Genomic DNA, 26,524 nt, shown 5'->3' with positions numbered 1-26,524 from the left:
ATGATCAGTGTATGTATAATCTGGATGTCAAATAAGATGTCTAATTAATGGTGGGGGTGGGGGGTGTTTTAAATGGAGAATTGCAACACTGTTAGATTGTCTGCAAAACAATAGCTTCCTTATTCAATGGAGTTTGACACTTGCTAAATTCATTAAAATGAGGCGCACAATTACCTGCAACCATCCGGTTTACAATACATTTCATTGGCTCAGGTCATTTCATTGCTGAAGAAGCTGGCTGTCCTTGAGCTATCGACACATCATATGAAATGCTCAGATTTTATTTCTTTAAATAATAATAATTTTAAGTTAATATCCTACCCTCAAGCCAGCAGTGAACCCACAAGATGGCTCACAACATAAATCATTAGCAAGGCTAACAGTTAAAACACAGGGGTGGGAGGTGTCATGATAAAATACTGCCTCATCCCACATGACCCTGGAACAGCCATTGAGTTCTTCAGTGGAGGCTCCACCCGCCACTAGCAGAGGTGCGATGGCTGGATCTTCTTGGTTGCGATGCCAAAACTACAGTGGTGCCTCGCAAGACGAAAAGAATCCGTTCTGTGATTCTCTTCATCTAGCGGTTTTTTCGTCTTGCGAAGCAAGCCCATTGACGTATTAGCAGATTAGCGCTTTTAGCAGCTTTTAGCAGCTTATCTGCTGATCGGATCAGCTGCTAAGCGGCTTAGCGACTTAGAAAAAGGGGGGGAGGGGGAAAAACCAGCAGGAACTCGCAAGACATTGTCGTCTTGCGAAGCAAGCCCATAGGAAATTCGTTTTGCGAAGCACCTCCAAAACGGAAAACTCTTTCGTCTAGCGACTTTTCCATCCTGCGAGGCATTTGTCTTGCGGGGCACCACTGTATGGAATTATCTGTCGCAGTAAAGCTTAGCTAGGCCCTTCAAAAACTAGCCCTATGCGGCCTAGGACCCACGTACCTACAGGACTGCTTCTCCTGGTACGCCCCGTAGAGGACCTTAAGGTCCACAAATAACAACACTTTGCAAGATAGGAAAATTGGCTTCCAGGTGGAGAAATCAAAATTAGAAACTGAATTGTTAGAACCCAATAGCAAGAATTTGTCAAGAATGTATAATTTGCTGCTGAAATGGAATACACAAGATGAAACAGTTAAATCAGCTATGATTAAGTGGGCACAGGACATTGGTCATAACATTATGTTTGCTGACTGGGAATGGTTGTGGAACACCAGTATAAAATTTACGGCATGTAATGCCTTAAAGGAAAATATTATGAAAATGATTTACAGGTGGTACATGACCCCAGTCAAGCTAGCAAAAATTTATCATTTGCCTGTCAATAAGTGTTGGAAGTGTAAAGAAACCGAGGGTACCTTTTATCACCTTTGGTGGACGTGCCCGAAGATTAAGGCTTTCTGGGAAATGATATATAAGGAAATGAAAAAGGTACTTAAATGTACTTTCTCTAAGAAACCAGAGGCCTTTCTCTTGGGCATTGTCGGCCAATTGGTGTCAAAGAAAGATAGAATTTTCTTTATGTATGCTACGACAGCAGCAAGAATACTCATCGCCAAGTATTGGAAGACACAAGATCTACCCACTCTGGAAGAATGGCAGATGAAAGTGATGGACTATATGACATTGGCTGAGATGACTGGCAGAATCCGCGATCAGGGGAAGGAGACGGCAGAAGAAGAGTGGAAGAAATTTAAAATGTATCTTAAGGACTATTATAAACTTGATGAATGTTAAAATGTCGAGGTTTTGAGAAGGAAAGGGTTACAGCGATATAAGACTAGACTGAAGGAAAGATCAATAAGATATATGTTTGACAGAACTAACTTGGAAGTTGCTGGAAAATTTTGGACATTGGGATGCAGAAAGGGGAGGTATGGGGGAGTCCGAGAAACAAGGTTTATGAAAAAAAGGTCATGAAATTATATGTGTTTGTATGTCTTTTTACATGTTTGTATTGTTTAAAAAATTTTGTAAAATCAATAAAAATTTATATAAAAAAAAAACAAATAACAACACTTTGGAGGTCCCAAGCCTCAAGGATGTTAGATTGGTTTCAACTAGGGCCAGGGCCTTTTCAGCACTGGCCCCAACGTGGTGGAATGCTCTGTCACAAGAGACGAGGGCCCTGCGGGACTTGACATATTTCTGCAGGTCCTGAAAGACAGAGCTGTTCTGCCTGACCTTTGGTTTGGACTCAATCTGACCCTTATGTTTCCCTCTCCTTATGGTCTTGATTTATCAGCTACTCTAAAATAAGGCTGCATTTTAAATTGCACTTTAATCTGTATTTTAAATTGGTTCCCCACCCCCACCCCCTTTTCCCCCTATTATGTTTTTACTGTGATTTTATTGGTGTTAGCCGCCCTGAGCCCGGCTCTGGCTGGGTATAAATAAAAATTATTATTATTATTATTATTATTATTATTATTATTATTATTATCATCATCATTATTATTATTATTAAAAACTGCTCCAAGATGGGAGAGGTGACTGCCTGGCTGTTGCAAATGCCAGCCAATCAACTCGTTCCAAACAGGCTCAGGCTCCCCTGAACTCATTCTTAAGAAGAGTTCAAAATCCAGTCTCATTTAGTTCAATGAGAAATAAGTCTCATTTAGTTCAATGGGGCTTGCTCCTCAGGTAAACATGGATAGGATTTCAGCCTGCGCTGAACCTAACTACAGTGGTACCTCGGGTTAAGTACTTAATTCGTTCCGGAGGTCCGTTCTTAACCTGAAGCTGTTCTTAACCTGAAGCACCACTTTAGCTAATGGGGCCTCCTGCTGCTGCCGCGCCGCCGGAGCCCGATTTCTGTTCTTATCCTGAAGCAAAGTTCTTAACCTGAAGCACTATTTCTGCGTTAGCGGAGTCTGTAACCTGAAGTGTATGTAACCTGAAGCGTATGTAACCCGAGGTACCACTGTACAAGAACAGGGTTCACTCAGGCTGTATAAACACTCCATTTACTTTGCATCCAGCGTGCTCCAAATACTGGTTTGAGAATGTTGTGCACACACAACATTAATCACAATCCACACCTGTCATTTTTAAAAAATGAAACACTATGTTTTGAGGTGTTTTCCTCGGAACCAATTTCAGTCAGACCTGAGGACGGCCTAGCTGTGTTTTATGCCAGGAATGTGTACACAGCCTAAGATAGCTGAGGCCACCGGGCTCTTTACTTCATAAAGCATTTATTTGCATTGAGCAATCTCACAGCTGAAAGATGCCTAATTCATGAGAGCAAAGAGGTCGGCCAAGGTTTCAACATTTCTAGGAGGCGTCTCTGGCAGAAATTATAGGCTACAACCAGCAACAGCTACTGGAATGAATCGAGTACAGCACAGTGTCCCCCCAAGAAGGGGGTCGGGAGGAAGCTATTGTGAAAATTCCAACGGAAACATCACAAAACAGCGAGAGCGAGCATGGAAGTTTACCAGATCATTAAACAGAAGGGTGGAGGAAGAGAAAGAGGTGATGGAAAAGACTGCAAATTCTAACTGTCTGAAGATGGAATGGAGGAAGCGTTTTTTGCAGAGTGAGGCTGTTTCCAGGCAGGAGCTTTTACATCACAAAAGAGATAATTGAGATCCAATTTTTGTCTGTGCATGATTTGCACATGCGATTCTTGATCGTGCAGCCCACAAGGGTGAGTGTGGTTATTTGATATGCATTTGAAAACCCTCCCCTTGATTGGGCTATTCACATCTTTTCCTCCCTGCATTTGCCCCAGATGAACGAAGGAGGAAATGTGGTTGGGATCATGGTTTATTCCCATCCACAACATAACTGGGCAGGTGTGGATACACCTCCACCCATTGCCAGGATCACCTACCTCTGTTTTTAGACAGACCCACTGCAAGGTAACGCAGAATCAAACTGCAATGAGCTTTTATTTTTGGCATGAAACCAGTTTCTCAAGGAGGTCTTTTCAGGGGACGAAAAATATGCAATAGATCTAGATTGTGTGCTGCCTACATAGAAAACAAGTACTTGGTCTCCTTTGATTCTAGAATAAAATGTTTGTTTGTTTATATCCTACCTTTTTCTCCAAGTTGCTCAAGGTAGCATACATGGTTATCGTCTCTCCATTTTATCCTCACAGAAATCCTGTACGTTAGGCAAAGAGGCAGCAACTGGCCCAAGGCCACTCAGTGAGCTTCATGGCTGGGGTGGAGATATGAGCCTAGACCAGGAGTCAGCAAACTTTTTCAGCAGGGGGCCAGTCCACTGTCCCTCAGACCTTGTGGGGGGCCGGACTATATTTTGGAAAAAAAGAAAAAGAACAAATTCCTATGTCCCACAAATAACCCAGAGAGGCATTTCAAATACAGTGGTACCTCAGGTTAAGTACTTAATTCGTTCCGGAGGTCCGTTCTTAACCTGAAACTGTTCTTAACCTGAAACACCACTTTAGCTAATGGGGCCTCCCGCTGCTGCTGCACCACCAGAGCCCGATTTCTGTTCTTATCCTGAAGCAAAGTTCTTAACCTGAAGCACTATTTCTAGGTTAGCGGAGTGTGTAACCTGAAGCATATGTAACCTGAAGCGTATGTAACCTGAGGTACCACTGTAAAAGCACACATTCTACTCATGTAAAAACACCAAACAGGTCCCACAAATAACCCAGAGATGCATTTTAAATAAAAAGACACATTCTACTCACATAAAAACATGCTGATTCCCACACCATCCGCGGGCCGGACTGAGAAGGCGATTGGGCTGGATCCGGCCCCCGGGCCTTAGTTTGCCTACCCATGGCCTAGACCTCCCCTGTCTTAGGACCTGTCCCTACCTCGACTCAATGTGCATTGTGGACCCCTTACACCTCCTTTCATTCATCCTTCTCCTCCTCCATGCAGTATTCTCCTCCAACTACTGCTGTTCCACGCTTCCTCCTCTGTAAATCTGGAGATTCCCTATATTTTGAAAATCCAGATCGGAGAGCTACATTGACTGCACAGGGAATCACTGGATTTAGGGAGAGAGGTACTGCAAAACAGCAGTAGTTGCAGTCCCAGCCTCTGTGTACCCTTGCCGACAGAGAGGGGAAGAAAGTTGCTTAGAATGGTTGCACTTTTGTAGTGTTAAGAACCAACAGTGAAGCAACTTAGAAGCGTTTTCCTGAAGACAGATCATGTGGGTTTTGGGTCTCTCCTGTTGCACCACTCAGCCTGCTCTACCAAAATCCATCTCTCAGATTTGTTTCAAAGAATCCAAATTCTCTACCCTAAAGTGACTGATAATCTCATGGAGAGCATCCTTTTAGAGGCTGGTGTTGTGTTTAATATCATAGTTTCAAATGGAGTCTCAGACCTTGAGGATTGGAACCAGAATGGTGGATTGATCATGAAGTGAGAACTCAGCTACATTAGTAAAGAAACGGTGATTTGAATGTGCTATAAATATGCAACACCAGATGGCGCCAGAGAGCAGGAAATTTTAAAACGTGATTTTCCATAGGGATTTTGTCCCCTCTTATTCATAGCATTTCCCCCCGTTTACATCCATCCTGAATATGGTTTGAGGAATTATGACCAATAGCTCCCCAAAAGCCACAGTGTGTGTCAATATACAGTAAGTGTAGCTCCCATGAATGGACTGGTTTAGTCCAGTGGGACAGAGTTACTCAGGACAGAGCTATACGAAAGGAAATGAAACTTGTTCTGCTGGAGAGCTAAATAATATACTTGGGCATTTATAGCCATGTATAAGGTAAACTGAAATTATGTATATGCATGGTTCATTAGCAAGGGAATGGGGAATCAGCAACATTTATATTGTGACTCCGAGGCTATGTCCTTCAAGCTGCAATTTATACTTTTGCCCTTTGCTGTGGTTGTCCTGTTGCTTTGGAATTAATGCATTTTGCAAAGAAGTGACTCTGAAGTGTCCAGCACCCTGGTGGATTAAAGGAAAATTTGGACAGGTTGATTACAAAGTTTGTAAACATGAGTTGCCTAATTTTCTCTTTGAAGTCAGAGGGATTAATGCATTGTTTGGCTGTTTAAGGGCTGGCTTGCATATGTAGCTCTTTGTGGACAATCGCTGGATTGCCTTGTATAATTATAGTTCCAACAAAAGAACATTTGTTCACCTTAACTATTTTTATTCCACAGGGCCCTGATGCTCAACATGCACGAGAAGTTGCAAAGTTCTTCGGATCCTGAGGATGGTGTCCAAATACTCTCTGCTGTGCTGGGGTAACCCTCGAAATTATCACATCTATGCTGCAGCTGCTGCAACACAACACAACCTCTATAGATAAGGAACCCCCAGAGACTGTACTTTTTGAGAATACTAAGGAAAAACCATATTCCGCAGAAACTGCTGCTTGCCTTCTATCACTGTGCCATTGAGAGCGTGCTCACTTATGGCTTATGTGTGTGGTACGGAAGCTGTACTGCCCAGGACAGGCTGGGGTTGTGCGGGGTTGTTAAGGCAGCAGAGAGCATTGTTGGCTGCCCACTCTCCACCTTAGAGCAGATTTATGCCACAAGGTGCCATAGGAAGGCACTGGACATAGTAAAAGATCCATCGCATCCTGGTCACTGTCTCTTCGAGCTCTTGCCGTCGGGACGGAGATACAGGACGATGAAGACAAGAACGAGCCGTCTTAAGAACAGCTTCTTCTCCAGAGCGATCTCGGCCCTGAATGGGAAGCCCGGACTTTGAAAGTCATCGAATCTCCCTTGCTGTATTATACTGTATTGTTTAATTAGTGTTTTTATGGAGCAGTCAAGTAATTTCGTTGTCCCCGAAGGGGGCAATGACAATAAAGATATTCTTATTCTTATTCTTATTCTTATTCTTATTCTTATTCTTATTCTTATTCTTATTCTTATTCTTATTCTTATTCTTATTCTATTCAATATCCTCTCCAGCAAAACTCCTCCAGAAGACTCTAGGAGGCGAGCGATGTACATTATCTCAAGGCATATTTCGTTGTTTTGGCAGTGTGGGAGGTGCTGTTGCAGAACTGGAGTTATTATGGCCCCATCTGTGTTGACATCTTGCATTCATGGTAAAAGTATCTTATGGTATATTGTGGCTGCTGCCAAGCCGAGTGAGATCTCTTTGTTTGGGGTAGGGGAGGAGTGTGTGCAGAGCTTTAATTGCATGTGGAGTCAAGTGCCTGGGAGGCTACTCATAATTACGGTTAATTAATATTAGAGATCCCTCTCCCTGCAACAAGATGGGATGGTGACTTTAAAGGAGGATTTGTCAAACTCATGGAGGATAAATGCCAATGGCTGCTTGTCAGAACCTCCATGCATCACTTACTAAAAAATAGGAAAGGGCTATTGCCTTCCTGTCCTGCGTGTCAACTTTTCAGTGGCAACTGATTGGTTATTGTTAGGAAAGAGGATGTTCGAATGGGTGGACCTATAGTTTGAGCCAGCAAGAGTTCTTCTTAGCTGCTGCTGCTGCTGCTGCTTGTTGTTGTTAAATTATTTATTATTAACAATTATTCACTGCCATTACTGATTATTAATTTTATTTCAAATCTGTTATGGAAAACAAAGAAAGGAAAAAGAAAGGGAAATGTGAGCTCACATTAACAATACATTTAAACATTGATACAGTCATCTTTGTCTACACATACAGATACAGTGGTATCTCGGTTTTCAAACATCTCCATTGACAAACGTTTTGGTTTTTGAACGCTGTAAACCCGGAAGTAAATGCTTTGGTTTCGAACATGCCTCAGAAGTTGAACGTGTTCTGCAGCTTCCACTGGGTGCCTAGCTGACGGCTATTGAGTTTTTGGTTTTCAAACGTTTCAGAACTTGAACAGTCTTCCGGAACGGATTATGTTCGAAAACCGAGGTACCACTGTATGCTGTCTAAATGTGCAAATATGTATCCATGTAAAACTCGTGTTTATAGGGAGTGCGTTCGAATGTAGCGAAGGCATTAAAGTCTTCAAACCATTGCCTGAGAGGCAGTGATTGGTGCAAGGTGAGATTCCTGACTGAATGGGGATTTGAACCCTGGCCTATCAGGTCTTACTCTAACCTCTGCACTGCACTGCCTCTCATTCACAATTCACTTACCATGAATTGACCTGGTGTTTAGCTAGCACATCTGGACACACTGTATGCACATGGGCTGTAGTTCATGAGAGTCTCTCTTTCAATCCCACCTAACTCTGCTTCCAAAGACATCCTGTGTACTGTTGACAAAGTCCTACAGGCTTAAGAGCAGAACTGCTGAGTCTGGCATATATCCTAGCCTTTAGACCTTGTACTCTCGCACTCAACATGTTATGCGGGGATTCGTGGTAGACGAGGAAAAAGTTGCTCCAAAGGCAGCAAGTAAAACAGTGCACAACCTTGCTGCTTTAAAATCCTTATAAAAAAATGTCTACTGTTTTGATTCTATTTTCTTTTAATCCTTTTTCTTTCTTTTTTTTTTTTTGCTTTCCCTATTTTATCTGTAAGCCACATTGAATCCCTATCAGGGAAAAAGGCAGGGTATAAATAATGTTTGTTTGTTTGTTTGTTTGTTTGTTTGTTTGTTTGTTTGTTTGTCACCCATCTGACTGGGTTGTCTCAGCCACTCTGGAAGGCTCCCAACAAAATATTAAAAATGCAATAAAACACCCACCGAGGCCAGGTGAAAAAGGCCTGCAAGGCAGGGAGCAGGTCTTCCAGGACTCACAACCAATATGGTCAGGATATCCCCTGTTCAAATCTTGCCTTGCCCATAAACTCATTAGGTGGCCTTACACATGTCTCACACACACCTTCAAACGCACCCTACTGCTCCTCTGTGCTGACAGTAGCACAAAGTCTTGGCTCATTGTCTATCTGGCAAAGTCCTTACATATTGACTCAGACAGCAGTCTTTCATTCATTCGCACTGGGGCCTGACTTTCATAGTGAACTGCTAGCATTATTTACAAATGCAATCCTATTAATAGCGCAACCACTTGAATCTGGCTCTTCACTCTTCGCTGTGGTTTTGGCTGCAGCCATATATCATTCCAGAGGTGCCTTGCTGCGATGCTTAGTTGGCAGGCAATTCTGGTGCACAGTGCATTTCAAAGTCTCACCATTAAGCCATTCAGGTTGGCAGAATTATGAAGAGGTGTGCTGTAGGGTTAAGTCCATAAGGGCCTGCCTGGAATATTTTTGTAAAATTAACAAGGCAGCCTGACTGATGGACTGGTTCTACAGCAAAGACCCACTTGGACTTGAAGTTTCAAAATCTGGGAAAGGCCCAAAGCCCCAGATTCAGTCGCTGGCATCTCTGTGTAGGACTGGGAATGTCTCCTGCATGTACCCCTGGAAAGCCTCCACCAGTCAATTCAATTCAATTTAATACCTCTATAATATGAGCCAACATCCAAGACAGAGGTAATCAGAGACACCAACTAACTCAAATCCAGCTTGATTTCAAATTAAACCTCCACAAATCACCACAACAATTTATAGCAATTTTATTTAACTCCATTTTCCCATTCCCCACCCCCCAGCCAATGTCTAGAGGGCTGCCCTGTGTGTTTCAAAGCTATTATCGTCACTCAAAAGAAACCAGACAATTTCTGCCAGGGTGTTCCTGCTTGCCTGTGTGAAGAAAGGTTTCAGAAAGCAGGTCTCTATATACAGGGCAGGCTAACAGATAATGAGTGAGGTCTTTCACCCGAGATTCACCACAAATACAAAAGCTGTCTGCGTATGGGACCTTGTTGTAGTGGGAATCACTTGGAAACGCAGCTCAGTAAAGGCATTTCTGAAGGAAACTGGCGAGAGTTTGGTCAGATAACTAGCTCTAAAATGCTCAGTTCTCAAGAGTTTCTGATTAATTGCAGTTCCCCTTTGGATTCTACCCAAGAGAGCCAATCCCTTAGTTGACACTTATTCAAGGTCAAAGCCTCCACCAGTCTGTATAGACAGTACAGAGCTAAAAGGAGCAATGTTCAGACTTAGTATAAGGCTGCTTCCTATATTCCAGAACTCAATACATATTAGCACAGCCTTACCAAAGAACACGGATATGCATCTGAGACTGCAACTCTATGCCGACTTACCTGACAGTCAGTAGGGCTTACTTTTCTATAGACATGTATAAGATTGCACTGTGAAACGCATATCACAAGATTGTAAACGAGCAAAAAATGCTGGGACGTTCTGCAAAAAACCAGCATAAATGACACAAAAAAGTGTGCAGACACATCGTTTTTATATATAAATTAGTTTTAAAACGGTTGATTTCTCTGTTATTTTGATAAATGTCATTTTATTGCTATTTCCTTATGAACGTTATATATCATTTTATGTAAACCACTTAGAGCTTTTTTTAATTAAGAGGTATATAAATCTGGATCAATTGCATCCCTCTGAGTGCCCTTTACAGAAGCCAGGAGCAGGCTTGGTCTACACATGCAGCAGGATGGAGCTTGGGGGATTAGAGAATTCTGAGCATAGCTGCCCACTTTTCCCTTTTCTTGTGAGGAATCCTATGCGGAATAAGGGAATTTCCCTTAAAAAAGGGGGGAAGTTGATGGCTGTGATCCTGAGATGGTAGAGTCTGGAGTGTACCATTTCACACTACGTGTAGGAGCAGCAGTTTTGGATGCTCCTCTCTGTAAAAAAACAACTCCAAAAAAATTAAGAATTGCACAGTCTACTCCTGTACAGTTCTAAACCCAGTTTATTCCTTGTGATACTGGTTTTCTGTCTGCAGGGTTGTTTTCTTTCCTACAAGAGAGCATGCAAATATGGAATTCTGCACCAGAAATCTAGTGGAGCATTCTGTTCTCCCACCTCCGGGCTCCTCTGCCTCATGAGTAGACCAGGCCTCAGGTGGCGATAGCGACGGCGAAGAAGACTTTCTTCACCGCCTCTATTGCATCTGCAGAAAACAGCAGCAGGAGACTTTTTCAGGTGGTTCACAATTTAGCGGAACAACCTGCGACATCGGGGCCCAATACGGGCCACATGTTCTCCTGCAATGATTTTGCAAAGTTTTTTTGCAGATAAAATCGCTCAGATTCGGGAAGAAGGAGACTCCACCGTGGGAGCAGGGCCGGGGCGGGAGAGTGCTAGAGTCCTGTCTAGTCAAGTTGAGTGGGATCAATTCCAATCTGTTACCTCCGAGGATGTGGACAGGCTGCTTGGACGAGTGAAACCAACCACCTGTCTCCTGGATCCTTGCCCATCCTGGCTTCTAAAAGCTAGCCGGGAAGGACTGGGCGATGGGCTTCGTGGGGTGGTGAATGCTTCCCTCCGTGAGGGAGCCTTCCCAAACCCGCTGAAAGAGGCGGTTATTAAACCGCTTCTTAAAAAACCATCTTTAGATGCGGCCACGATGGCCAACTATCGCCCAGTCTCAAATCTTCCATTCATAGAATCATAGAATCATAGAATCATAGAATCATAGAATCATAGAGTTGGAAGAGACCACAAGGGCCATCGAGTCCAACCCCCTGCCAAGCAGGAAACACCATCAGAGCACTCCTGACATATGGTTGTCAAGCCTCTGCTTAAAGTCCTCCAAAGTAGGAGACTCCACCACACTCCTTGGCAGCAAATTCCACTGGCGAACAGCTCTTACTGTCAGGAAGTTCTTCCTAATGTTTAGGTGGAATCTTCTTTCTTGTAGTTTGGATCCATTGCTCCGTGTCCGCTTCTCTGGAGCAGCAGAAAACAACCTTTCTCCCTCCTCTATGTGACATCCTTTTATATATTTGAACATGGCTATCATATCACCCCTTAACCTCCTCTTCTCCAGGCTAAACATGCCCAGCTCCCTTAGCCGTTCCTCATAAGGCATCGTTTCCAGGCCTTTGACCATTTTGGTTGCCCTCCTCTGGACACGTTCCAGTTTGTCAGTGTCCTTCTTGAATTGTGGTGCCCAGAACTGGACACAGTACTCCAGGTGTGGTCTGACCAGAGCATAATACAGTGGCACTATTACTTCCCTTGATCTAGATGCTATACTCCTATTGATGCAGCCCAGAATTGCATTGGCTTTTTTAGCTGCCGCGTCACACTGTTGGCTCATGTCAAGTTTGTGGTCAACCAAGACTCCTAGATCCTTTTCACATGTACTGCTCTCAAGCCAGGTGTCCCCCATCTTGTATTTGTGCCTCTCATTTTTTTTGCCCAAGTGCAATACTTTACATTCCTGGGCAAGGTGATTGAGCGAGCGGTTGCCGAACAACTCCAGGCACGCCTGGAAGAAGTGGACCATTTGGATCCCTTCCAGTCGGGATTCAGGCCTCATCAAGGGACTGAAACTGCCTTGGTCGCACTGGTTAATGATCTCCGGCAGGCTAGGGACAAAGGTGAGAGCTGTTTCCTAGTTCTGCTGGATCTCTCAGCGGCGTTTGATACCATCGACCATAGCATCCTTCTGGACCATCTTGAGGGGCTGGGAGCTGGGGGCACTGTTATACAGTGGTTCCGCTCCTTCCTCCTGGGCCGTGTTCAGAAAGTGGTGGTGGGGGATGAGTGTTCAGACCCCTGGGCTCTCACTTGTGGGGTGCCTCAGGGTTCTGTCCTCTCCCCCATGCTTTTCAACATTTACATGCAGCCACTGGGAGAGATCATCAGGAGGTTTGGGCTGGGTGTTCATCAGTATGCGGATGATACCCAGCTCTACCTCTCTTTTAAATCAGAACCAGTGAAGGCGGTGAAGGTCCTGCGTGAGTGTCTGGAGGCGGTTGGAGGATGGATGGCGGCTACCAGATTGAGGTTGAATCCTGACAAGACAGAAGTACTGTTTTGGGGGGACAGGAGGCGGGCAGGTGTGGAGGATTCCCTGGTCCTGAATGGGGTAACTGTGCCCCTGAAGGACCAGGTGCGCAGCCTGGGAGTCATTTTGGACTCACAGCTGTCCATGGAGGCAAAGGTTAAAGCTGTGTCCAGGGCAACTGTTTACCAGCTCCATCTAGTACGTAGGCTGAGACCCTACCTGCCCGCGGACTGTCTCGCCAGAGTGGTGCATGCTCTGGTTATCTCCCGCTTGGACTATTGCAATGCACTCTACGTGGGGCTACCTTTGAAGGTGACCCAGAAACTACAACTAATCCAGAATGCAGCAGCCAGACTGGTGACTGGGGGCGGCCGCCGAGACCATATAACACTGGTCTTGAAAGACCTACATTGGCTCCCAGTACATTTCCGAGCACAATTCAAAGTGTTGCTGCTGACCTTTAAAGCCCTAAACAGCCTCGGTCCAGTATACCTGAAGGAGCATCTCCACCCCCATCATTCTGCCCAGAGACTGAGGTCCAGTGCCGAGGGCCTTCTGGCGGTTCCCTCATTGCGAGAAGCAAAGCTACAGGGAACCAGGCAGAGGGCCTTCTCGGTAGTGGCGCCCGCCCTGTGGAACGCCCTCCCACCAGATGTCAAAGCGATAAATAACTACCTGACATTCAGAAGACATCTTAAGGCAGCCCTGTTCAGGGAAGTTTTTAACGTGTGATATTTTACCGTATTTTTGGTTTCTATGGAAGCCGCCCAGAGTGGCTGGGGAGGCCCAGCCAGATGGGCGGGGTATAAATAATAAATTATTATTATTATTATTATTATTATTATTATTATTATTATTATTATTAGTTTCACCCAGTGGCATTTCATAAACTGTGAGAAAAGAATATCCGGTCCTCACTTATTGAGACACACAGCAGCTCATACTGAACACATGGGCTGAGATACGTGCGGCCAGTTCAGGCAAACCAAACGGTCTGTGGTAGCCAATGGATTTCTGAGCTTTTTTATTAAAAAAAATTCAGATTGGATCTTAGTGCTAAACCAAAGGCTGCTTTCCTTTTGAAAAATGTTTCCCCTTACAGCATAAAGGGGCTGCTACCAAAACAAGAGGCAAAAGCACCTTCAGCCCATGAGTCTAGTTCAGGCAGGCCCAAAGTTCGTTTTGGGGGCCTAATTCGGCCCGCCGGTCAATTAAATCCGTCGCCCGTGGCAGTATACGTCACGGGGTAAAAAAGCTCAGCAACTTCAATCCTTAAAAAATCTTTGGTCAGCCCTCACACATGTTCACTTCAAATCTGCCCCCCTTTGAAAAAAGTTTCGGTTCCCCTGGTCTAGTTGTTTCACACAGCACATTGTAAAAGCCAACTGTTAAACTGGTATTCACTTCATAGGTTTTTCTGTTTTCTTCGTGGCTAGCCCAATATATTTTGCTGCCTGAGGCACTGCAATAAATGACATCCCTCCCCCAGTCAAGGTGAAGAGTGCCCCAAACCAGCTAAGTTATTTTAGCACCTGAGGCAGAAAATCCCTCGTGCATCTTACCCCACCCTCACAGCCAAAATACAATTTTCAGCACTTTCATAGCAGTCAAAAATTGAGCTAAGTTAGCAATCACGTTCTGCCTAATGGCAGAGCTGGCCCCAGTTCTCCCGCAGCCAAACTAGTAATAATAGCACATTTCCCACCAAATGATTCTCCCACCCGGATAATCTTCAGAAGCAGGGAGCACTGTGGTGAAATGACACAGATGCTTTAAGCCAATGTGTAGACAGTGAATCCATATGGATTTAACTTAATTTATGCATCTGCATTTCGGAAGGAGTGCACAATGCATGCTGCCCGGACAGCTGCTCCAAGATGCAGGTGCCAATTCTATACAAGGGAAGGATCTATGAAGAATGCACTGAAGCATGTCACTGAGCTCATCAAGGCGGGATCAAGTCAAGGTCTTTACTAGCCACCTATATGCAAATGAATGCTCTGCTCCGGAGGTCAGGCTATAAAATGTTTGTAGAGGTTTTCTAGCGTCCGACTACAGACATTCGAAAACAAAGCGCTTGGGGTCTAAACAAAGAAACCCACCCCAGCCTATATTTGTATCAACCAAAGTAGTTGCATTTTCCAGAAACAAGAACAGCAGGCGCTTTAAAGTTGAAGCAAGAATGTTAGACTTCTTGCATCACAAGCAAAAAACATGTGTAATTCCAAGGGGAAGAACAACATTTTCCCAAAGCAGTTTATGTCTTCATTGCTCTTTCATCTACCCAGCTGTGTGATCCATGAGTTTTTTTTATTTTTTGCTTCCCTGGATAGTTTCCTTTATGGACACTTTAAAGACACACTGAAGACCTGTGTGGCAGTGTTTAATCTCTTCTGCCTTTGATCTGCCCAAGTCTTCCTCCCATTTTAGCCTTGGCAAAATTAGGACTTCAACAAAATGTTTACGGGCTTCTCTCTTAACAGGCTTTGTGACAGACAACAAGAACTTGCTTTTCCTTTTAGTTCTTCGGTAACAAGAGGGCTGCTTGGTGCAACCTTTGAGCCAGCAGAAATTTGCATATAGGCACTGCAACTACTTGAGATGTCAGCAACCACATATTAATGCTACGCAATTTTCTTTTATGGGCTTTTTAGCTAGTGCACCCCTGATAAAACTATGCACAGAACTAATCGTATGGTGGGTAGACTTGATAAGCTGTTCAGAATCAGGGAGGTGAAGATTTGATCTAGATTCTGCTGCTTCTTGATTTTCTGACTGTAGCAACATGTGCGCAGCCCTAGCAGCCAGATTAGGCTGCGGGGTGTGAAAGCATTTCTAGACCTATGCTCCCTAACTGGCCTGGGGCTTGAGATTTGGTGAAAAACTGGGCCCTTGTTAGCCAGATCTCATGTCTCAGAACTCTAATTAAACTAACCTTGCATTACTTACACACACCCCCCACTGTGAACAAATTCATTTAGCCAAACCTCCAGTTAGAAATGTTTTTGATGTTACCAAATCAATTTCAGTAAGCGAAGGGTTGTTTAAAAGAGGAGAAACAAAGGACCCTGCCAAGTTTCATGTTTTATACAGCAACATTTATTTCCTTTTCGGTTTTCAGGTTTTATGCAAGGAAACACAGAGTCATAACTGGTTTAGCAGAAGCCTGTTGTCACTGGCATGATGTCGCGTGATACAGATATGCCAATTATGTCTCCGAAGCATTGGTTTCGAATACGACCCATAGAATTTAAGAGATGCCTCTCTAGCTACCACTGAGCGTAAGGGTTTGGAGACTAGGCTCAAGAACACTTAACACAGAGAGAGCGCAAGTGGGGGAGGGGGAAAAAATCAGGCTCACACATTTGTAAGACATGGAAGTGTTCTTCACACAGGCATTTTAATGACAAACCCAGGATCACAGAGGTATGAAAGCTCCTGTTATAAGTAAGGCTGCATTTGGCTTACCCAAAAAAATAAAATAAAATAAAAATCTGTCACATATGTTCTTATTTCAGGCACATGAAGCATTATAGTACCTTTCAGTCCACCAAGAGGTGGAGCAATGGTGCAAGATAGAACCAAAATAGAATATTTACTGTAATATTCAATAATTGTTTTGTAAACATAAGCCAGAGTCCCAGAAGGCTACATCGATGCTGTTATGAAATTAAAGCAGCATATTTAAATATTGTACTTAATACCCTTAAATACATAATACTCCTTTCACGAGAAACTTAAAAAGTCAAAAAGCAGAGGACGTAGTGTTAAAGGTGGTTCCCCGCCCCATCAATGAGAAAAGTCAGAAAGTGCATTCTAGTCTAAACAGTTTCCCATTATCTCAGTGGAGTCAGTGCCAGAGCTGCTCTCAGTGCTCTTAAATGAGTCTCTGAACAGAAACTTCATTGGCATACAGCAAGAGTTAGAGGTGCTCAGAGGCTGGGAGAGTGGGGGGGGGGGGAGAGAGAGCAGATTTTATAACATAACAAATACATCTTCAGCACTACTTGCTTCCAGCACTTTAAGTGGTTTTGAAACATTCTCCAGAACTTTAGGTACCACTGTTAAACACTCAGTTTTGTTTTGCAAAGGTAATTTATTTGGGTAGTATTCAACGACGTTTTGCTCAGAATAGTCCCACTGAAATTAGTGGGCATTACTAAGGTATGTCCTTTAATTTCCACAGGGCTGCTCTTGAGTAAAAGGCTGAATACCACCCTTTGTATTAGAGGCTGGTTCTACAAATATTTCGTGATGCAGCAAACAGACCCTAAGTGTTCAATCATTTCAAATCTCTTTGAGCAGCTTCATATATTAACAGTCAGTGAATACAACAGTGTGTTTTCACAATGAAACTTGTAATGTGAGGTGGCTTAGCACTCTGTTCATTGCAATATCCCAGAAAGCTATGTTTAGTTTTCGCTGCAAAACTTCAGCAGAATAAACTGGCACAGCCACTTCACCACAAATGCATGTCCTGAGCAGTGTGTTAATTACTTTTATCTACATGGAACAGCCTTCAACACCACTAGCATTCAGGAGAAAAATACTACCTTATACAAGAATTTGCAAAACTGGCTTCAATATTTTCATATACAATCAAGTACAAAAAATGCCTCCTGTAGTTTGGAGGTACTCCAGCTGTTCCATTTTTTCCAAACGTACCTAAGACAGCTTACCTGCAAAAGCAGAGATGAACACAACATATTCTGTTGTAAAAGCCAAGCTATTGCATAATAATAATAATAGTAATAATAATAATAATCAGGACCACACCTGGTACACAATTAGCTGCTTTTCTCCCTTACCACTGCAGTGCAAACTCAATATGAGAGTCAAAGTTCGTGCTTTAGAGAGACGCAGCAGTCTTTGAAAAAAGCTATTACCATATTGCAAAGTATACTAACCCAGAAATTAAAAAAGGCCCATCAGTGGGCAGATGAGGTTAAAAGTGAGACTCTATTGAGCTAGAATGTTTACTATGTGGGATATAGGCCACACACATTTTAAAAAGAGGGAGGGAGGGAGGGAGAGAGAGACAGAGAGTGAGCAAGCTCATACTTCTAGCACTAAAAAGATAGGAAACCTTGGCTTCAAGATCCAGAATTTACAGTATTATTGTAGCTTTTCTGCCTGTCCAACAATACATGCCTGCCCGTTCCCAGCTATACCAATCTAGCCATGTCAATGTGAAAGAAAAGCAGCTGGAAAAAAATCTTATTAAAATACAGCTCCATGAGAATTGTACAGCAGTTTTTACATGCGTGCAATAATACGTGAGGGACAAACTGGGAGTATTAACAAACAAGTGGCCTTTATAACAAAGAGCCCAGAAGGCAAAGGTAGATGTATTTGCTCATTTCACAAATACACCTTTCCAACACTTTGCAGCTTGTTAACAGAATAATTTTGTTCTGAAAAAATGAGGTTTGACTGCAACACTGCTGAGCAGGAGGTGCAGAGTGGAAGCCACTGATCACTTGCTTTGTTTGCAATTCCATGTCAAGAATGACAAATTAGTGACTTTCCATTTTGAAGTTGGGGAACAAACCTAAATAGCCATATAATAAAAGAGCCTGCATTTAAACAATGCAAATTACACTCTCTCCCCCCCTCACCAAAAAGGTAAAGTAGCAATGCATAAGGAAGACCTCAACAGTCCTCTTTCCTGGTTCTACAGCAATTGTACATGAATCAACTGTTGGAATAACTAAAATATATAAGGAAATTTTGCAATCCCATAAAGACTTCCAATAAGGGCTCTTTAAAATGCTTTAGAAATAGTCAACATTAATGCCACCTCTGATTTAAGAATTAGCTCTATTTTTAATTTATCAAGAACAGGTAAAGGCTAGTTGAGATCCAGAAACCTATTGGCTACCATCCTTTCATTCAACATAAGCCTCTGCAATTTCAATAGAACTAAGGTGGCTGATTTTAAGAGGATTAGCCAAGTGGCTTGACTGCAATCCACAAATTTGTGCAGCAATTTCATTTCTGAACAGGAAGCACTAACTGCTGCTCAACACCAAAGAGCAGAAAAGTTTGAAGTAGGCTAGAATTTGCTCCAACACATGCCTTCACTACACAAAATGTGTTCCAGGTTATGAGAATTGACTGGTGGAGGAGTTCAGATGTCACAATAAGCCATGGTTTATTGATAGGAAGAAGGCCCAAATAGTCTCAAGCTCCTGCTGCTCTCCTCTGTGTGGCTACAAGGAGGTCAAAAGCTTTCACTTCTGGTTTTGTTTTTGTTTTATTAGCTTCAGTTGAGCACAATTCACCATTATATCCAAAACCTAAACTGTGGATAAACTATGATTTGTTGAAAAAAGCCTGCTTCACAACCCATAGTTTGAAGTTGATTTGTTTCAACCACATCTTATTTAATAATTATTATTGAGTTTGGATGAACTGAACAGCTGCAATTGATCAAGTGGATGTGAAAGCTTCTGGTCTCTTCACAGCTGAATCTCAAAGCTCACTCGTGTCACAATAAGCCAAGGTGTGCTACATCCTTCTCCAACCTGATGCCCTCCTGGTGGTTTTGGACTAAAACTCATCACCCTTGGCCACTGCCATGTTGATTGGAGCAGAGAGGAGTTGCCGTTCAAAACATCTGGAAGGCACCAGGTTGAGGAGGTTGATTTGAAGCAGCTTAGTAAGTTGTAACAGTTGCTTCATGAAGCAGCTGCCTGTATTGTGTTAAAAAGAATGCATTTCAGCTGCACGTTGGGTAAAATGGCTCATCACGGCTTATCATGAAATACATCAAATGAGAATATATTAATGTTTATATACTGCTAAATTCTACGTTTTTTTAAAAAAGTAAAAAACATTCTTTTAACTCAAAACTAGATGTAATCCAGACAATATTTACTCTTCCATTTCGGCAAGGCATAGATGACACCGCAATGACAAATATCAGCTGTTTCTAGTTCTGGCATAAATTTACTTGAAAGTAAGGTGTTCTTTAAAAATTCTTAAACCTATACAATTGAGGAATGCACAAACTGAGATGCCTTTAAAAGGACTGGTCAATTTCTGTCTTAAAAGTCATGTGGATATGCATATCTTTTACAAATCCTATTTTCAAAGCAGCCATTTTTCATTAGGCCCCCAGTACAACACAAAAACAGGGTTTGTTTTTTTAATAAACCAGTACTAGATATGTTTTAAGATGCTACTACTAATACTATGGAGTATAACCTATATGAAATAGGGTTCACTTTTTCATGTATAAGGAAAAAAATTCCTCAAATAGTCTACCTTAAAAAAACAATTCTGCCTAATTATTGGCTTCCTTTCTTTATGGTTTGTAAAACATTCACATTCACACACACAATAAGTAGAAAGGCTTCTTCCTGGATTTCTCTAACACATACTGATTTCCAAATGGAGAAATGGGTTGCTGAAGAACTCAATTTTAATTTTTAATCCCCCCAAAAAAGCATCTTGGCAGAAATGTTGATACTGGTTCTCCAGAGTTGTTGAAGCATCTGTAAACTTTTCGGTGCAATTCAACTAAAAGTTAACACAAGCACATATTGTGTTGGGACGGCACAATTATATCCTTTCAAACAGGCAGCCTAGATTTAAGTATTGTGACCAGAACAGGGATTTCAACAATTACAATACTTTGCAACTTGTCTCTTTAATGCTAGTCTTTCTTCTCAAAATCAACCTGTGGTTGAATGCAGACTTCACTCAGCACAACTTTGGGAATTACAAAGACGATTCAAATTGTTTGTTAGGATCTTCCCCAAGCTTTACAGCAGGTATACACTCTGATTTAGTCCTCCTGGTTTTGTGCTGTGAAGAGTCAATGGCTATTTCAGAGAAAGAAATAGAAACGGAAGGGGACTTATCGGTCTTCTTTGCACTAGTCTTTTCCGTAGTTCCACAACACTGCTTCAGAGCACACTGGGTTCTGCAGGGAAGTTCACATTTGGTTACAGCCTCCCCAATAGTGAACTCAGGCTGTATGGTTGTTGCGTGTATCCCTTCATCATGAAATATCTCTTTAATATCCTTCGCGACTTTCAGGTACGTTTCTGGGTCCTTAAATTTAATGTGAGCAGTGCCAATGATCCTGCTTCCTGCCAGCTGCCAAACATGCAATTCATGGACAGCTTCAACTTCTTCCAGTTTGCGGAGTTTCGCATTTAAAGAACGAATATCAATTTGTTTCGGAACAGTTTGCAAAAGGATAAGGGCGGATTCTTTAAGAAGTGGGTAAGTTGTATAGAGCAGAATGCAAACCATTATGAGACACAATGCAGGATCTAAATATAGGACCCAGCAGGGACCAGCTACAGGAATTTTCCATAACTCAGTTGCATTCATTCTAGAAGACAACTGAGTAATGTTTTCTGCACAATCGTCATTGATACATGGGTTAATACAAGGCCCATCCTTAGGGCAAGGAGTCCAGTAAGCGTAAAATACTAAAGCATTCACCACAACAATAACGGAGCCCAGGGCATCTCCAAGGACATGAAGAAATACTCCACGCATATTGAGTTGACCACTAGTGTCTTCGTCAGGTTCTATGTCCAGAGAGGTGTCATTATCAATATTCCCATTTGGTTGAAGTTCCATTTGGTTCTCTTTTGCCCCATCACCTGCAAACAAAAGAGCAACATTGTTACATGGATAGGAAGCCTTGTGGGGTGGGTTAACAGACTGCTAGCAATATAGGGGACAATATAATATTTAGAGGAGGGGAGTTATGGAAGGAAGTTCTCTTTGTAGAGTTTTGGAACCACTAGAATACACACACATTACAGAATAATGACTTGTTACAGCAACCAAGTCAGTGGTTTTTCAAACACTATAGAGAGAAGTCTTCTTTTCAGATCACAGACCCACTTTTAACAGCAACCTGTAATAAGGAATCCCAATATTAATATTTTAATAATATAACCACCTTTCTGCTCTTCTCATTTTGGGGGGGTGGGGTGGGAATATCCTAACCCAAGAGGATAAAAACAACAAAATGGTGGTATTACTGCTAGTCTAGATTGGGCGTTTGCCCCAGCTATGGGTTCTGACTTGCAATCTAGAAACACTGATTCAGAGCATTCAAAAGATTCCATGTATTCTCAGTATTCCTTATTATAACACTAAAGTAGGTCACTATTATATCTGTATTACAAGGGAGCCAGCTGAGAGAGGGTGGCTTGTGTGGCAGAGCTACAAATTGAATGGAGGCTTCTAAGTTCAGAATCACAACACTACACTAGCTCTTATGTATTGTTTTATTAAATTAGGTAATGATTCAGTAAGATTGGGTGGAAAGGGAGGGAAGGTTAAAGGAGCATGCAGTCTGTGTGCAGCAAGGAATGGGGAGAGAAGTGAGACATTTCATATTTTACAAAAAATAAAGCTCCAGTCTGCACAACAGTTGAAATATGTCACTACCATGAAAAATCATGTCACAGATATGAAGCAGCTTATACATGCCTACACGTCCACAATGAAATGGCAGAGAAGCCATGTCACTAAAATGGCAGGTGGTGTCTATCAAAAAAGAGTGGCGTCTGTCAAGACTGTATGAAGTCAAATGCCATTACTGCAGCCTTTGTTATGCAAGTATTATTTTGAACTGGAATTTATTCCAACTTTGAATTTTGTTGAAACAAACATGCACCCATCCTCCTTTACGAGTGTGCCCTCAATTCTGATTCAAATAAAAGAGACTGTCCCAGATACTAGTAGTTTTGAGAAACCTCTCTGCAGCTTTTTGACACAAGCAATTGTTCTCACACTAGAATATCACACAAATGGATTTGCCAATACAAGCCAGCCATTACATCAAAGGAGATTTTTCTTTTTGTGAACTGAAAAAAGTTTTTGAGATATTCATGCATGGATACAGACTCAAAAAAGTTTTTGAGATATTCACGCATGGATACTGAGCAAAATTTTGCCTGGTGATTTCACCAATATAACCGGTAGAACTGGAAACCATCACAACTCCCACACTTGTTTCACCAGGTAAACTCCACCTATATAATGTACTTTACAAGTCCCAGAAGTAGCATCCTCAAGTGAGTTCAAGAGTTATGTTCATGCATACTAAAAAAAGAAGACAGCTTTTAAAAGTAGCAGAAAGTCAAGGCCTGCTAACAGGTATATGCTTAAGATATGAACTAAGCACACTGATACAACACTATTAGGCTTCATGACCTGCAGCTATAGGACCTACACAAGAAATCCTCCTTCCTGTTTTGCACCAAGAAATAAAGCTCGGTGAATAAGCCAGCATATTGCCTAATTGTGATAGTCTCGCCTTGCCAGGCCTAACATTTATCACCTCCAACTATTGCCAGACTAAGTTTATGCCCCACTAGTATTTTGCAAAACTTACGTTCAACTTTAAATCCTTACTATAGATGGGGCAGGACATACAAGGTTTGCTATGCTTGGCATAACTTTTTAAAAACATATTCAATTCCATTCACCTGCAGTTCAGTAAAGAAAATATAGCTGTGTAGTCTGTTGACAGCTAATCATCCTTCAACTGTATGGACTAGCTTCAGTGGAAAACTCTGGGCCACATACAGCCCTAGAGAAACAAGTGTGTGCTACCTAGGTGCCAATACTGAGGATGACTGGTGGGCTGTAGAAATAAGACATGCACCCTCTAGAGACAGAAAGAGAGAAGTCGGTCCACTTCTCTATGAAAGGGAACTTTGCCATACAACTACTTGGCCAGATCCTACCAGCTGTCTTAATATGCCGCCTGACTATTATCCTAGCACTGACTCCCTATTAAAACATAAAATAGAGACGTAAAATAATTTACTGGCATAAACTAAAATTATATTAAATGTAGTGTATTGCCATATATTCCCATTTATTTCTACAGTAGATAACAAATTCTTTCATCTGAGATGTTGCTAGGATCAATTATGAGTTCCAGTGGCCTGAAATTAAGAGATGACAGTCCAACTACATAGGGCCTTTATTTTCAATTTTTTACAAAAACCAAATTACTAATGATAAAAGCTTTAATGAAAACAAAATTAAGCAAGAATACCAAAGCAGAGCGAAGTAGTTCAGCTGACATAGCAATGAGCAACAATGTAAACATTTGTACCACTCCACTTTTATTTTGGTACTATCCCAGGAAATTATATTGGGCTGAATAGGTCTTTAATATTCTGACTACACTGATGGTTTTGCAGTATTTCAAGTCTGTAGAAGAGCTGTAAGCAACACTTATAAACAGACACTGTATTCTGTTGGATCAAAAATAAAACAAAACTGCTTTTTCATAAGGAATTTTACATTCCACATCTATAGTCATGATCATTGTCATCTATGGATAATATGCTTCCTATTGCAACTTGGCTCCATTTAAAGACCTGGCAAAAGAGGAAGTGCTTCTAGTTACTGGAACAAATACCATGCAAAGGCTTTGGGTGTAGATCAGGAATGTCAGCAGAGTTCATTCTGCTCACCAGGAATGTTGGGAAGGCAGTTAACAGAATCTGCAGCTTCCTGTGAGCTTTGCCACTCTTTCTACTTTAATGCAACGTGTTAACCCCTAAAATAGGGGGTTCTGCAGATTTCCCCATGAGCCCAAATTGTGCTATAGGATATAAAGTTTCCTTCATCAAGCTGTAAAAGAAAGAAGGCTGATTGTAGTACCTCAGTTGTCAAAACTGTTCTGAGAAGCCCAAGGGTTTCTCAGTGGCAAGAACATTAACAGCAGTAACTTCCTCTGTGGCAGCTTGTCCACCACTACTGAATTTCCCCTGCAATGCATGGTCACAGGAACTTATGGTTCCTAAAGTCATACTTTTCATTACAGTAGGATGGAAGGCATACTTGACCTGACTTATGTGTTTTAAAATTTGCATCAGACTCCTCTGCAAGGTTCAAAGGCAGACATGCTGGGTTGTCTCAGCAGACATCTTGGGAAGGGGGCTCTAAAGGTAAGAAATTTGAAAAGCACTGCAGTAGTTCCTTTCCTTGCGTTCTGCGAAATGCCACCAGCAAAGACTGTGAAATGTTGGTGGCTTTCATGTAGGGAATTCAAGGTACTTATTCTATAAAGTAAGGTGTGTTCCTGTTCTGTACAAAGGGGTCCTTCCATAAAACAGAACGAACGGGTGCTGCAGCAGCTTCTGTTAACTGCCTTCCCAACATTCCTGATGGGCAGAATGAGCTCCTTGACATTCCTTGATCTACACACCCAAAGCCTTTGCATGGTATTGGTTTCCAGTAGCTAGAAGCACTTCCTCTTTTGCCAGGTCTTTAAATGAAACCAAGTTGCAATAGGAATCATATTATCCATAGTTGACAACTACCACCACGACTACAAGATCTGAAGTGTGTGCAACTCCATATGAAAGGGCAGCTTCATTTTATCTTTGAACCTACAGAATGCAAATGTCTGCTTAGAAGTGCTGCTTACAAGCTCTTGTGCAGACTAGAAATATTGCCAGGCCATCAGCTTAGTGGGAACATTAAAGACCTGTTCAGCCCAATAACCTGGTTCTGATGGAGGCTCCGACCGCTTCCGGGTACCCCTCATATTTGGGGCTGTGCCTGGGAGAAGCCAGGCATCCCCGGGCAGAGGGGAGGCCTGCTCGCCCACCCCACCCCCAGCTCACCTAGCTTCTCCAGGCTGACTCCATTGAAGCTGCTGAAATTGTCCACCAGGGTGTTGGTCTCCTCCTCTTTCTGCCGCTCTCCGGGAGGCTGCTCTGCCTTGCCCCGGCGCCGGTGGCCCCCTCCTCCTCCCCCGTGCGAGTGGCCGTGACCTCCTCCGCCGCCGCCGTGCTGGTGGAAGAGGCAGAGCCCCAGGACGTTGACCAGGAGCCCCGCGGCGCCGACGCCGATGACCACCCAGGGCTGCTTGATCTCGTTGGGCTCGGTGAAGCGCTCGATGGCCTCGAGCAGGATGGTGAAGCAGAGCGCCGTCAGGAAGACGGCGTTGACCAGCGCGCCCATCACCTCGGCGCGCACCCAGCCGAAGGTGTTCTTCTTGGTGGCGCGGGTGCGCTCGGCGAAGCGCACGGCCACCAGCGCCACCACCAGCGCCATCACGTCCGACAGCATGTGGAAGGAGTCCGACAGCATGGCCAGCGAGTCCGTCACGCGGCTCACCGCCACCTCCACCACGAAGAACAGGAAGGTCAGCGCCAGCATGCACATCAGGCGCGCCCGGCGGCACCCGTGCCGGCGCCGGACCGGAGCCTCCGCGCCCATCTTCGCCCGAGACGGAGCGGACCCGGCAGGACCCAGGCGGCGCCCACGAAGCGGCCGCTGTTGCCGAGGGAGGTGGGGGAGCGGCGGCCGGCGGCTCTTCGACTGCGCCTCGGCCGCTTCAGGCTGTCGACGCTCCGGCTCCTTTGCTTCCGCTCTCCTCCGCCGCCGCCTCCGTCTGTTCGAAGGAGAACCAGCAGCAGCAGTAGCGGCACCGCCGTTCTTTGCAGACGGTTTGAAACTAAACTTTGCACCCGAACCCCCTCGCACTCCTTTCCACACGGAACCCCAGAGCCGCCCGCTGCGCGGGCCCGCCCACTCGGGGCCTCCTCATTGGCGACGGCTCCCGGCAACCGCGCCGCCCGCCGCCAGGGCCCGCCCACCGCCGGCTCGCTCATTGGCGGCGGCCCCGGCAACCGGGCGGGGACCGGTTACGCCTCCCCGCGAGCTGATTGGCACCCAGACGGCCTCGCGACCAGTCCCAACCGCCACGCCTACACGCGACTTCGCGATTCGGCCGCCGAACCTCCGGCTTCGTCCGGGGAGGCGGGGGCGCGGCCTCGGGGGGCGTGGCGCTGGTTTCGATTGGGGGGACG

General features: G+C 43.6%; 2 protein-coding genes across 3 annotated transcripts in view; one reads left to right on the top strand and one right to left on the bottom strand.

Moving 5' to 3' along the window:
• Positions 1 to 6,798, top strand: part of HHAT (hedgehog acyltransferase) — a 569,735-nt gene extending 562,937 nt beyond the window's left edge. For both annotated transcript variants that reach the window (XR_014523561.1, XR_014523562.1), the window contains exon 13: positions 6,122 to 6,798. The gene's annotated coding sequence lies outside the window, so the exon portion shown is untranslated. The remainder of the gene's footprint in view (positions 1 to 6,121) is intronic.
• Positions 6,799 to 15,783: 8,985 nt separating this feature from the next.
• SLC30A1 (solute carrier family 30 member 1) lies at positions 15,784 to 26,265 on the bottom strand. Its single transcript, XM_083494586.1, has 2 exons — positions 25,334 to 26,265; positions 15,784 to 21,331 (listed from the first exon to the last, which is right to left on the bottom strand). The coding sequence occupies exons 1-2, from the start codon at positions 25,929 to 25,931 to the stop codon at positions 20,433 to 20,435; spliced, it is 1,497 nt and encodes a 498-aa protein (XP_083350712.1). The 5' UTR covers positions 25,932 to 26,265; the 3' UTR covers positions 15,784 to 20,432.
• Positions 26,266 to 26,524: the final 259 nt, after the last annotated feature.

Source organism: Podarcis liolepis (assembly GCF_965112155.1).
Source record: "Podarcis liolepis genome assembly, chromosome: 3".
NCBI classification, from domain to species: domain Eukaryota; kingdom Metazoa; phylum Chordata; class Lepidosauria; order Squamata; family Lacertidae; genus Podarcis; species Podarcis liolepis.
The sequence above is the reverse complement of the archived record's forward strand: the minus strand, read 5'-3'. Positions and strand labels throughout refer to the sequence as shown.

Coding starts and splice junctions, on each gene's coding strand:
- SLC30A1 (XM_083494586.1), bottom strand. CDS start 25,931: ATGGGCGCGGAGGCTCCGGTCCGGCGCCGGCACGGGTGCCGCCGGGCG. Junction 21,332..25,333: donor AGTCAGCCTGGAGAAGCTAG/GTGAGCTGGGGG, acceptor TTTTGTTTGCAG/GTGATGGGGCAAAAGAGAAC.